Source organism: Elephas maximus, chromosome 2 (assembly GCF_024166365.1).
Source record: "Elephas maximus indicus isolate mEleMax1 chromosome 2, mEleMax1 primary haplotype, whole genome shotgun sequence".
Taxonomy (NCBI): Eukaryota; Metazoa; Chordata; class Mammalia; order Proboscidea; family Elephantidae; genus Elephas; species Elephas maximus.
The window spans coordinates 211,912,675-211,924,650 of NC_064820.1; the positions used below are offsets into that span (position 1 = coordinate 211,912,675).

The 11,976-nt window shown below is 40.7% G+C and overlaps 1 protein-coding gene across 1 annotated transcript; it reads right to left on the reverse strand.

Moving 5' to 3' along the window:
• Nucleotides 1–4,584: 4,584 nt before the first annotated feature.
• On the reverse strand, nucleotides 4,585–5,547 carry LOC126070429 (olfactory receptor 2T4-like). The gene has a single exon (XM_049874631.1). It carries the CDS (start codon nucleotides 5,545–5,547, stop codon nucleotides 4,585–4,587), a length of 963 nt encoding a protein of 320 aa, XP_049730588.1.
• Nucleotides 5,548–11,976: the final 6,429 nt, after the last annotated feature.

The window sequence follows — 11,976 nt, forward strand, 5'->3', positions numbered from 1 at the left end:
GTGTTTACAAAATAATAATCAAACAAAAGCCAGACAGAACTGTGTTAAATGTGCATTTCAATACATTTAATTATGTTTATTAAGTCTCAGCTCCTGATCAATCCCTATAAAAATGGTCACCTTCATTCTGTTTCTTCAAACTGTGTCCTTGGAATACACTTAAGAAAACAGAACATTTGTGAAAAATGATGCCAGCTTATGTGCTTAATCATGTGTTGATTTCTTACTAAATTTGATGATGAATTCCAATCAAAGTTTTTTAGTTTATAGTGCTTTACAAGGTATAGGAATCCTGAAGCCTTTTTAACATGTGAAAAAACAATTAATTTGGTAAAATATTCTTGGCATCACAAGCTTGAACACATGAACAAATTCTGAAGTTTAAAAATTTTTTACATGATTTAGGGCACAGCTGCTTATTTGACACTGTAGAAAATTCCGTTGCAGAATCCATTTCATTTCTGTTTTTGAACTCTAGGTATAAGAAATTGGGAGCAGTAATCGTCTTTCCATTTCTAGGAAGAGTAAAGAACAGACACTATATATAACTTGATAAAGAATTTTCCCAGCTGCTCATAATTGTAAATTATTATTAGTGGAGACAAATGGAGATCCTTATTTTACAGACATGAAGTAATTCAGTATATCAGTGGGAAAAGAGAATCTGACTTTTGAAACTGCCTGATTCTTCACAAGTTGGATACAGTCAACTGTAAAATGGTAGACATGCAACCAGGTTTGTGCTTTTACTTAACATATTTACTAAGACCCCCTTAGCCTATATATCGACCACCTCAGTCGCACATGATGTTGAGGTGTGTTTCCACTTAGCATCATACAATTCTCCATCATCACTCACCAGGTCTCCCTGCCTACACTCATGCACTTCTCCAACTGATTGTCATCAATGTAACATTTCTAAAATGAAAATCTGGTAATTTCACTACTGCTTATAAAATTTGGGTCACAGGCAAGAAATGAGGCTAAAAATTGAAGCAGGAAAGGAGATGCTCTTTTAGTTATCTAGTGCTGCTACAACAGAAATACCACCAGTGATAGCTTCAACAAACAAAAATCTATTCTCTCACAGTCCAGGAAGCTAAAAGTACGAATTGAGGGTTCCAGCTCCCAGGGAAGGTTTTCTTTCTCTTTCAGCTCTTGGGGAAAGTCCTTATAATCAGTCTTCCCCTTGTCTAGAAGCTTCCCTGGGTCCAAACAATGCACTCTCCTCCTGGCTGTCCATTCCTACTGGAAGAAAGTCCCTATCCACTCTGCTCAATTCTCTTGACTCAATGTATAACCTAATCCTGTAGATTAAGTCCTACCTTATTAATGTAACCACCTCTAATCCTGCCTTATTAACACCTTAGAGGTAGGGCTTACAACACATAGGCAAATCATATCAAATAAGAAAATTGCGGCCAATCACATAATATTGGGAATCATGGTCTAGCCAAGATGATACATATTTTGGGGGACACAATTCAATCCATAACATCCCAAAATTCATGTCATTGCCACATGTAAAACATATTCATCCCATCATATCATTCCAAAGGTCTTAAAAAGAATCCAAGTCCAAATTTCAACTCCCTCTTAATCTGTGAAATCTAGAATACAAGTTATCTGCTTCCAAAGTACAGTGATAGTACAGGCACAAGCCAGACATTTTTATGGGAGAATTGGAGGGGAAAAAGGGATAACAGGCAGCAAGAAAATCAGTAGGACACATCACATTAACTCTGAAGCCTTAAAAATAGTCCCCTGTTCTCTAAGACCATTTAGACAATGACCCTCTCCTCCAGACTCTGGGTGTTGGCCACAGTCTCTGGATTCTGGGTGGAGGCCCCAGACCTGGACTTCAGCTCTACCTTCCAGGACCAGTGGATAGCAACTCTGCTCCCTCACATTTGGGCAGCCCCATTCTCCTAGTCCATCTAAGTGGTGACTGTACCCCTTTGACCCCAGCAGGCTCCGTTCCTCTGCCCCTAGGACATGGCAAACTCACCCCCTCAGCTTTGGGTGGTGGATCTGGCCCATCCTGCTGGCACTCATGCAAGGCAGCCCCACACTCTGGAGCCAAGTTGGTGAAGATCCAACTCTGAAACCTAGCAAGCTGTGGTTCTACCTTTTGAGACCCCAGAGGCCATGGCTCCAACCCTTTGGGATGTCAGAGATTGTGGCCCTACCCTTTGAGACTGAGGCAGCTCTGGTCCCTATGTTCCCTGTCTCTTCAGCTTCTGCTTCCTCCTTCCTTGGCCTCTTGCCTTCTCAGGCCTTTGAACCAGCCAGGTGTCTGCCCTGCTTTGGCAATTGTTCCAAAATTATTTAGCTTTACCAGTAAGAGCCTAGAGGCACGCCACTCCACAAGTAAACCTCAGCCTGAAGGCATCCAGCTCTTGCCTTGTGGTCAGACCAGCCTAGCTGACCAATAATTGCCCAGAGGCATCCCACTCAGCTCTCACACACCATGAATTGGCTCCCACGCAGTGTAGCACTGATCTCTTGGTTCTGCTGCTGCTGTTTCTCTGCTGTTGCTTCTCACCAACTGTGCTGTCTCCAGTGTAATAGCTTTCTTCACTTCCTTCTGACTCCTCACCAGAATTCTCTTCGATGCCCATAACTCCACCAACAGTCTTTTCAAGGTAATCGAGACTTTACTATTACCCAGAAAGAAACCCAGTGCTGTTGAGTCGATTCTGACTCATAGCGACCTATTAGACATTTTTGAATTCTTCCAGCCTCTATTAATTCACAGTTTGAAAGCTGCTCCCATATTTTAGGTATCTGTTAGAGCAAGACTCCACTCCTGGTATCAAATTCTGCCTCCATTATCCAGTGCTGCTATAACAGTAAAACCACAAGTGGATGGCTTCAACAAACAAAAACCCACTCTCTCACAGTCCTGGAGTCTAGAAGTTTGACGTCGGGGTGCCAGCTCTGGGGAAAGGCTTTCTCTCTCTATTGGCTCTTGGAGAAAGTCCTTGTCGTCAATCTTCACCTGTTTTAGGATCTTCTCATCTCAGGAATCCTGTATCCAAAGGACAGACTCCACTCCTGGTCCTACTTTCTTGGTGGCTTGAGGTCCCTTCTTGTATCTATCTTTTACGTGTGAAGAGATTGACTCAAGATACAACCTAATCCTGTAGATTGTGTCTTGCCTCATTAACATAACTGTTTCTAATCCTGCCTCATTAACATCATAGAGGTTAGGATTTACAATACATAGGATAAATACATCAGATGACAAAATGGTGAACAACCACACATACTGTGAATCATAGCCTAAACCAAGCTGACACAATTGAGAGGACACAATTCAATCCATGACAGGTGCCATGGGAAGACTCACCATTCTTGCTTGGTGAACCCGCTTGTCTTTGGTCCATCTGTGCCTTTTCTCAGACATCATATTTCTCAGCATAACCCCTCCTGGTATCCAGCCTCGCATACTCATATATGGGTAACATGGGTAACTTTTCGACGTTCAGTTCCAGGGTCTTCCCTCAGTCACTTTTGTTTAGACCAAACTTACATGTCATAGATTGAAAAGATGTGTTCTTAAGAGGTGTTCTCTTTGTGCATGATGAGCAAAGCAATTTATATACTTTATTTCACCTATTTGCATATCAAACTGCACTGAAAGTTCAAAACCATTGGGGACAACAGCCACATATTTTTTCAATTTTAATCTCATTTGCCTATGATTTTGGATTATAATATAACGTAAAAATGTTTGTTGAATAAATGAAGGATTGAATATTTCCTGTCCCACCTCTCCTTCTTTCTCTAGTAAATCACATATTTCAAAACTCAGGTCAGATATCACCTCATGCAGAGAACCGTTCCTAAATCCTCCTTCCACTCTGGGTTAATGCTCATCCCACAGAATACTTACGAAGTTCTGGATTCTCAATCTATTATGAAGTACTAATAGTTTCAAATTATTCCTGCCCACTTGGTGTCTCTGAGGCAGAATTGACTCCACGGCAAAGGGCTTTTTGTTGTTGTTGTTTAGATGTCTTTAGAGCTGCCATGTGGAACAGAACAGCCCTCAGTAAAAGAGTGCAGATATGTTCAGCATACTCAGTAACAAATATAATCAGTAATGAATAGTCATCTTCAAGTGAATACGTTTTCTAAGGTATTTGTCCCACTGCCACTAGAGATTAAGAGCTCAAAAAAGTGAATAGGGGAACGAGGACCGATATTTAACTTTTTATTTGGAATTAATTTCAACTTTACAGGAAAGCAGTATGAATAAGAACAGTGCAAAGAATACCAATATGCCTCTTATTTAAACTCACCTACTCAATATTTTCCACCTTTTCCTTTACCATTTCCCTCTTTCTCTCCCTCTCTCTCTCAAATGAGAGTCCATTTGGCTTTTAATTCTAAACATTTTCATTATGTTTTTCCTAAAAATATGACTTGTCTTCATATTCAGGCAAACAACTTCTTTTAAATAAGGATGAAAGTGATACAAGGCACTGTGATGTGACAGTGTGAGGGATAATATTGGCATAAAAGCCTAAAATTTTGGTATGTACAGAAAAGGAAAGAAACTGTTCCTACCAAAATATCCTACTTTATAGTTCTTTGAAACACAGGTTCCACATTCAACATTTTCTTCATAGCTCCAGTGACATCTTTATTCCTAAGACTATAGATTAAAGGGTTTAGGACAGGAGTGAGGATAGTGTAAAAGAAAGACACTACCAAATCCTTCTCCGGGGTGTGGTAGGAGTTGGGGATCATGTAAGTATAGATGGCAGCCCCGTAGAAGAGGAAGACCACAGTCATGTGGGAGGAACAGGTGGTAAAAGCCTTCTTCCGGCCCTCTGCTGAGTTCATCCTGTGGATAGTAAGCAGGATGAAAGAGTAGGAGCTTGAAATGACTGTCACAGGAATGAGGAGCATGAGGACACAGCACAGGTACATGAGTCTCTCAATGAGTGAGGTGTCAGAGCAGGAGAGTTTCATTATGGCAGGAACCTCACAGAAGAAGTGATGGATCTCCCTGGATCTGCAGAAGGGGAAGGTCATGGTGATGGTAGTGAGCATGAAGCCATCCACTGAACCCAAGAACCAGCAGCCAGATGCCAGGAAGAGACATATTCTGTAGTTCATTAGGACAGGGTAACGGAGTGGATGGCAGACGGCCAAGTATCGGTCATAGGCCATGGCAGCTAGGAGGAAAAATTCTGACCCTGCTAGTGTCACATAGAGGAACATCTGTATCCCACATTCAGGAACTGAGATCTTTTTGACACCCATGACCTGGTCCATGAGCATCTTCGGCACAGTGACAAAAATGTACATCACATCCATGACAGACAACTGGCTGATGAAAAAGTACATGGGAGTGTGGAGGTGGGCATTAGAGAGTATCAGGAGGATCAGGATGGCGTTTCCAGTGAGGGCCATCAGGAAAATCACAAAAATGACCACACAGAGCAGAGCTGGGTGTTTGGATTGACTGAAGAGTCCTAGCAGGATAAAATCGGACCCTCCAGTGTGGTTGGCCAGCCACGTGGTGCTGTCCATGAGGCTTCACCTAAGGCATCAAGGAGAGTTTTGAGGTTACACATATCACTCATGAGGATGTGACCCTCTGAAATTCATGTTTGGTGGGTGTGTGTGTGTTCGTGTGGGTGGGTGGGTGCACAACCATGTGAGACCAATTTTACTAACAGAATATTCTGCAGATTATAGAACTTTGGTGTTGACGTGGGAATTATAAATCACTTTTACCAGAAAAAATAAGTGAATTCACAACTGTGGGTTGAAAGGATTGGTAACATACTCAAGTTGCCAGAGTTCAAGGTAATGAAGTTACCTGATGAAGGTGTCCTTTATCAGCGTGGAGTAAGAACTTGAAAAATCATTTGTCCATGTAACACAAAGAAAAAAAGGGAAATTGAGGAAAAGACTAAGAGAGAGAGACAGAGTGAGAAAAATCAAATTTCTGATCTCTGAATTGTTTGTTAAATTGAATTGAATTAACTCTGTGGTATAGGAATCACTGGGATCCTAAAGGAAACCCTGCTGGCGTAGTAGTTAAGTGCTATGGCTGCTGAAAAAAGGGTGAGCAGTTCGAATCCCCCAGGCGCTCCTTGGAAACTCTATGGGGAATTTCTACTCTGTCCTATAGGGTTGCTATGAGTCAGAATCAACTTGATGGCACTGGGTTTGGGTTTTGGGTTGGGATCTTAAAACTATTGTGGCATGGCTAACCCATAAAGAACCCAAGGGGCAGAGGAGGGAGGGGCACAAACTCTGCAATCGGCCTACCGTCCTGGATCCAGCTTCCCTTCCACTTGCACTGTAAGTTACTAAACTCTCCGTTCCTTGGTCCACTCTATATAAAAAGAAGAATAAAGCTGACCCTAACGTATGGTAATAATTGTTGTTGTAGGTACCACTGAGTTGGTTCCAACTCATAGTGACCATGTGGACAACAGAACGAAACACTGCCCTCTCTTGCGACATCCTCACAATAGTTGTTATGCTTGAACGCATTGTTGGAGCCATTGTGTCAATCCATCTTGTTGAGGGTCTTCCTCTTTTTCATTGACCCTCATTTTACCAAGCATAAGGTCCTTTTCCTGGGACCGGTGCCTCCTGATAACATGTCCAAATGTGAGACAAAGTCTCGCCATCCTCCCTTCTAAGGAACATTCTGGCTGTACTTGTTCCAACACAGATTTGTTCATTTCTGGCAGTCAATAGTATATTCAATATTCTTTGCCAACATCACAATTCAAAAACATCAATTCTTCTTCAGTCGTCCTTATCCATTGCCCAGTTTTGCATGCATAGGAGGCAATTCGAAACACCATGGCTTAGGTCAGGTGCACCTTGTCCTCAAAGTAACATTTTTGCTTTTTAACACTTTAATGAAGTTTTTGAGCCCTATTGGCCTGGTGGGTAAGAGTTTGGCTGCTAACCAAAAGGTCGGCAGTTCAAATCCACCAGTCAGTCCTTGGAAACCGTATATGGGAGTTCTACTCTGTCCTATAGAGTCACTATGAGTCAGAATCAACTTGTCTGCAACAGGGTTTTGGTTTGCAGGTTTGCCCAATGCAATATGTCATTTCATTTCTTGACTGCTGTTTCCGTGGGTGTTGATTATAGATCCAAGTAAAATAAAATTTAAAGCATTTTTAATGTTTTCTCTATTTGTCATCATGTTGCTTATTGGTACATTGTGAGGATTTTTGTTTTCTTTAAATTGAGATATAATCCATAATGAAGGCTGTAGTCTTTGATATTCATCAGTAATTGCTTCAACCCCTCTTTGTTTTCAGCAAGCGAGGTTTTGTCATCTGCACCTAAAAAACATAGCAGGTTTTTAATGAGTCTTCCTCCAGTCCCAGTGCCATGTTCTTCTTCATATAGTCCAGGTTCTAGGATTACTTGCTCAGTATACAGATTGAATACATACAGTTAAAGGATACAACCCTGACACGATCCTTTCCTAATTTTAAACCACACAACATCTCTTGCTCTGTTTGAATGACTGCGTCGTAGTCTATGTACTGTTTCTGCATAAGCAAAATTAATTGTTCTGAAATTCTCATTTTTTGAAATTGTTATTCATAATTCGTTATGACCCACACAGTCAAAAGTCTTTACATAGTCAATAAAACACAGGTAAACATCTTTCTGAAATTCTCTGCTTTCAGCCAAGATTCATCTGGCATCAGCAATGACGCGGTGAGCACTAAATTAGGTAAAATAACGACAATACTTAGAACTTTACCTGGCACAAATGAATAAACACGTAAACTATTAGCTCAGAGCATTAATATCTAAGTATGTTATTGCACAGAAACTGTAAGAGCTGGCTCTCACTATTGTTGTCTGATGACATGAGATACACGAGTTCTCTGATTTCAGTATCATAGCCACCTTTTTTGAAAATTTGAATCTAATAATTTTTGTAGTAAAGACAACTTATTCATTTCTTTTATTTATTTATTTTTATTTTAGGGTCGCTATTTTTTTTTATCAGTCAGAATCAACTCCACGGCACTGGGTTTGGTTTGGTTTGGTTATCAAACACTCTCATTGATAAAGCATGCATTTCATTAATTAAAAAACATAATATCAACAAAAATTTTTTAATTGGGCCCTGAAACAGTGAACGTAGAGCTTTATGGAAAATTCCACCTCCTTTCTGTCAACTACACGCTTCGTTAATGTGAGATTCATCTCCATTATCTCTTATTTTCTCTAAATCTCAGGGGAAAGGGATGAACTAGCATTTATTAGATCACTGACATTTACCACAGAAAGCTTAGTATGTTCAGAAACATTGTCACCTTTGCTGTTCTTCACAATCAACCTTTCATAGAAACGGAGATGCAGAGAGAGAAACTGCAAAACACTTAGAGAAGTCTCTCCAATTTACTGCTTTCCTCCCCTACCTCACTTCTTATGGCCTTTCTCTGAACACGAATCAAAGATAAATTAAACTTGATTACATTTAAGGAAGTCAAAATCTGTCTACCAAGGAAAAAAAGAAAAGCTCATATAAATACTCCTGGCTTTCCTGAAATGAATCAGTAATACCATCTTCCACACTTTTTCTCAAGGAGATTAAACCTTTGAAACTTTTCAGTTTCTGAAATATTAAGATTTAAAAGCCCTTACCAGCAGGAAGTCAATATCACATGGTCTTGATGGGAAGAGTTTAAAAGTGTTATGATGCATACATATTTTAGGAAGAGTTTACAACACTTTCAAATATGTTTTATACACTTGTAATAATTTCAAAGACTATGAGAATCAATTTACTAAACTCCTAAATTCTGGTGTGCTGAAGCAATAGGCAGTGATGCAACCAGATTTGACGTAAATGTCCACACACCTGGGACACATTGTGTAAATAAAATGTGTATACTCTATCCCATTGCATATAACCTATCAAAACCCACTGCCACTGGCAGACTGAACCTAAGTTCTGTACAACAGTGAAAAACAGCCCTATAAGCTGCAAAACACACCTGTGGATCTCGTTTCTATGTGTGGTCGAAATGAAGTGAGGATTCTTGCAGAGTCTGGCACTCATGAAGACCTCAAAGTATTGGCCAAATGAATGGAGCAGTGGGGTGGAAGGAGATGGGCAGGACTGCAGGGGTGGGTACTGGCAAATCTCTCCTGCAGTTTTGTAAATGGTGTAACTGGCATCAAGCTGTGTTGAGTGGTCCTTGTTCATTCTTACTCTTCCTAATCCAATTTCTTGAGCTTAATACCAACAATTTTACACGTGTTTAACTTAGGAAATCATTAATAATGATGGTGGAGCAATATAGAACCTTTATTTGGAGTTCACTGCAGCTCAGGAATTGTTCTAGTGCTTTACCACCTAATATTCCCCTGGAACCTATGAGAAATTGTTGTTGTTGTTGTTTTTACTGATTAGAAAATTTGGGTTCTCTGCCCATCTGCACATGATCCCCCAACTGGCCACAGGGAAGACTCACATCTCAGCAGCTGTGCAGAGCCCAGAGCCTCTAACTCTGCCTCATGCTCTTGTGGACCTAATTCTACACCTAATCCAAAAGTCTTCAACTGGGGTTTTAGACCATCCTATGTTAGTTTCCTCAGAGAAACAAAAATACGATCCAGCCATGTGTTGCTAGTGTTTTCTATCAGACGTAATGCCCACTGGAAGTCAAATCAGGCACTTTTCTTCTGTAAAATTTCAGTCTCAGAAAAACAAAAAAATTATCCAAAATCCAAGGAAGAATATTGTTTGGGCCATAAATAATTGGAAATTAAGACAAAAAATTACTTATGTGTTGAAACAATAAGTGTTTTATAAAGAGATTTGAAGGAAAAAGTATACCTGTTTTTCTTCATAAAAAATAGGTGATAAGAAATAGGAAGACATTGAGGAAATATTGTCAAGAACCCCTAGGATGTATCAGAGCAGAACAATGATTTGGGGATGTAGGTTACACTTTGCTCCTGTCTGGAGCAAAGTTCTGTCTACATGTCTGGTTAAACCACTATCAGATGATGTGCAAGCTTCATCCACATGGGTTTGTGGTGTGTGGTTGTGATTAAGTTTGCAAAGAGAAGTGGAGAAGTGGCATCACCCCTGACTTTTCTCTGCCCAGTAGGGGCTGGAAGAATGTTTCTGTTGATAAATTTCCTCTGGGACATTGAAGAAGAATGCAAGTAAGGGGGCTAAGAAGCTAATAGATTTCCCCATGGCACTTTTTTTGTTGTTGTTTTAACTTTTTTCTCATGTCTTTTCATCTCCTTTTCTTCTTAAACTCAATGTTCATTGACAGTGGCATCACTAGGGTTGGTGTCACCCAGTGCAGTACTCATGTGCCACCCACACCAAGACTGGGGTGGGTGGGGATGGCCAGAAAACTCCTCCCAACTCCCACCCATGTGGCTCATCAAATCTCCTCCCCTTGGCCATCGGCCAGGTAGAGATACTCCACTCCACCTAAAGGTGAGTGTCAAGGCCCAGCTGCCCAGGCCCTGAATGGTGTGTGATAAGAAGGGTGACAAATTACACACTGAGTGACGCCAACCATAGTGACTGGTAGGTGAGGGGGTTGGTGACAAGATACCTCACTGGGCAATGGATGACATCAACCCTAATGATGCCACTGCCCTCATGGCCCCTCTTCCAATACCACTGGCCGACCCACTACTGTAACTGACCCTGGGGTCATTTTGGTGTCACCGCCTCTGACAGTGTCAGAGAGTGCAATCTGCATCCCCTGCAACCTTCTAGTGACGGCACTATGCATTGAAATCTTAACCAATATTAATAACAATGTTAAATCTCATCATTGGCAATAAAATCTTATCTATGAACTATGAACAAAAATTTATGAACTATGAGTTAATTTATGTATAGATTTTGTCATTTCACAAAATTTTTGTGTGTATGCATATGTATCCTCACTTAATCCTAAGGTGATTTTATTTTTTTGTTTTTTCTTTCAGAGTGATGGAATCTGAAACTCAGAGTTCAACTGACATGTCAAAGATGACCTCACTAATCAGTACATGCTGTGGTCATAACTAGGACTAAGGTTGTTGCCACATCTTTGTCTCTATCACTCTTCAGTAGGTTAGTGGTTGTTCTCTTTCGGTCTATGTTCTTTTGTTTTTTCATCCAATTGTAAAGTGCTCGCTTTTATTTTAAATGATAGCAGAATAATTACAAAAAAATCAAATCTAAAAGCACAAACTGGTATAAAGAAAACTTAAAAATTAACCATAATATAATCATCCAGACAAAAACACTGCTTAAAAGTCATGAGTTGCATTCATACCACAAATATTTACTGAGTACATGCCATATGCCAGGTACCTAGGATAAAACAGGGAACAAGATTGAAACAACCCCTACCGTCTTCCAGCTAAATTCTTCTGAACCTTCTATCGGTTTGAGGGTTTTGGAAGAATTTTGATCACATTCTCGTAGTGTTAAAAAATTTGGGAATACACAGCTTGTCGCGATACCTTTTGTCCAGAAAGTGTGCTTTGTTTGTCAGGTCCACACTTACCTGAGGTGCCCTCCTCTGAACCTCCAAGGCTTCAGCCTGTTGACAGCACTTCTTGACTCCTTTGCCAACTGGCTCCTGATGGCTCTGAGAGTATAGGAACTGGGTAAACACCTGAAGGTGGAGGAAGAAAAAAGGATTTCTTCTTTTCCTCTTCTAGTGACGGTCTCTGACAGCTCAGCAGCAGGTGTGGGCAACTGGGGACCATGTGGAGAATGTAGGCTCCATCACTCCAAAGGCAGTCTCAGCTGCATTGCAGGGAACGCAGCATCTGCAGTTACTGCTCATCAGCAGTTGTGGGTTCCACCAGCAGCCCCAGGAGCGCAGCATCTCCATCAGCTCAAAGGTGAGAAATCTATGGAGCTGCTTCCTATCATCTGTTTTTATGAAAAATAACAAAGATTATATTTTTCTTTCAATTTCTTTATATAAC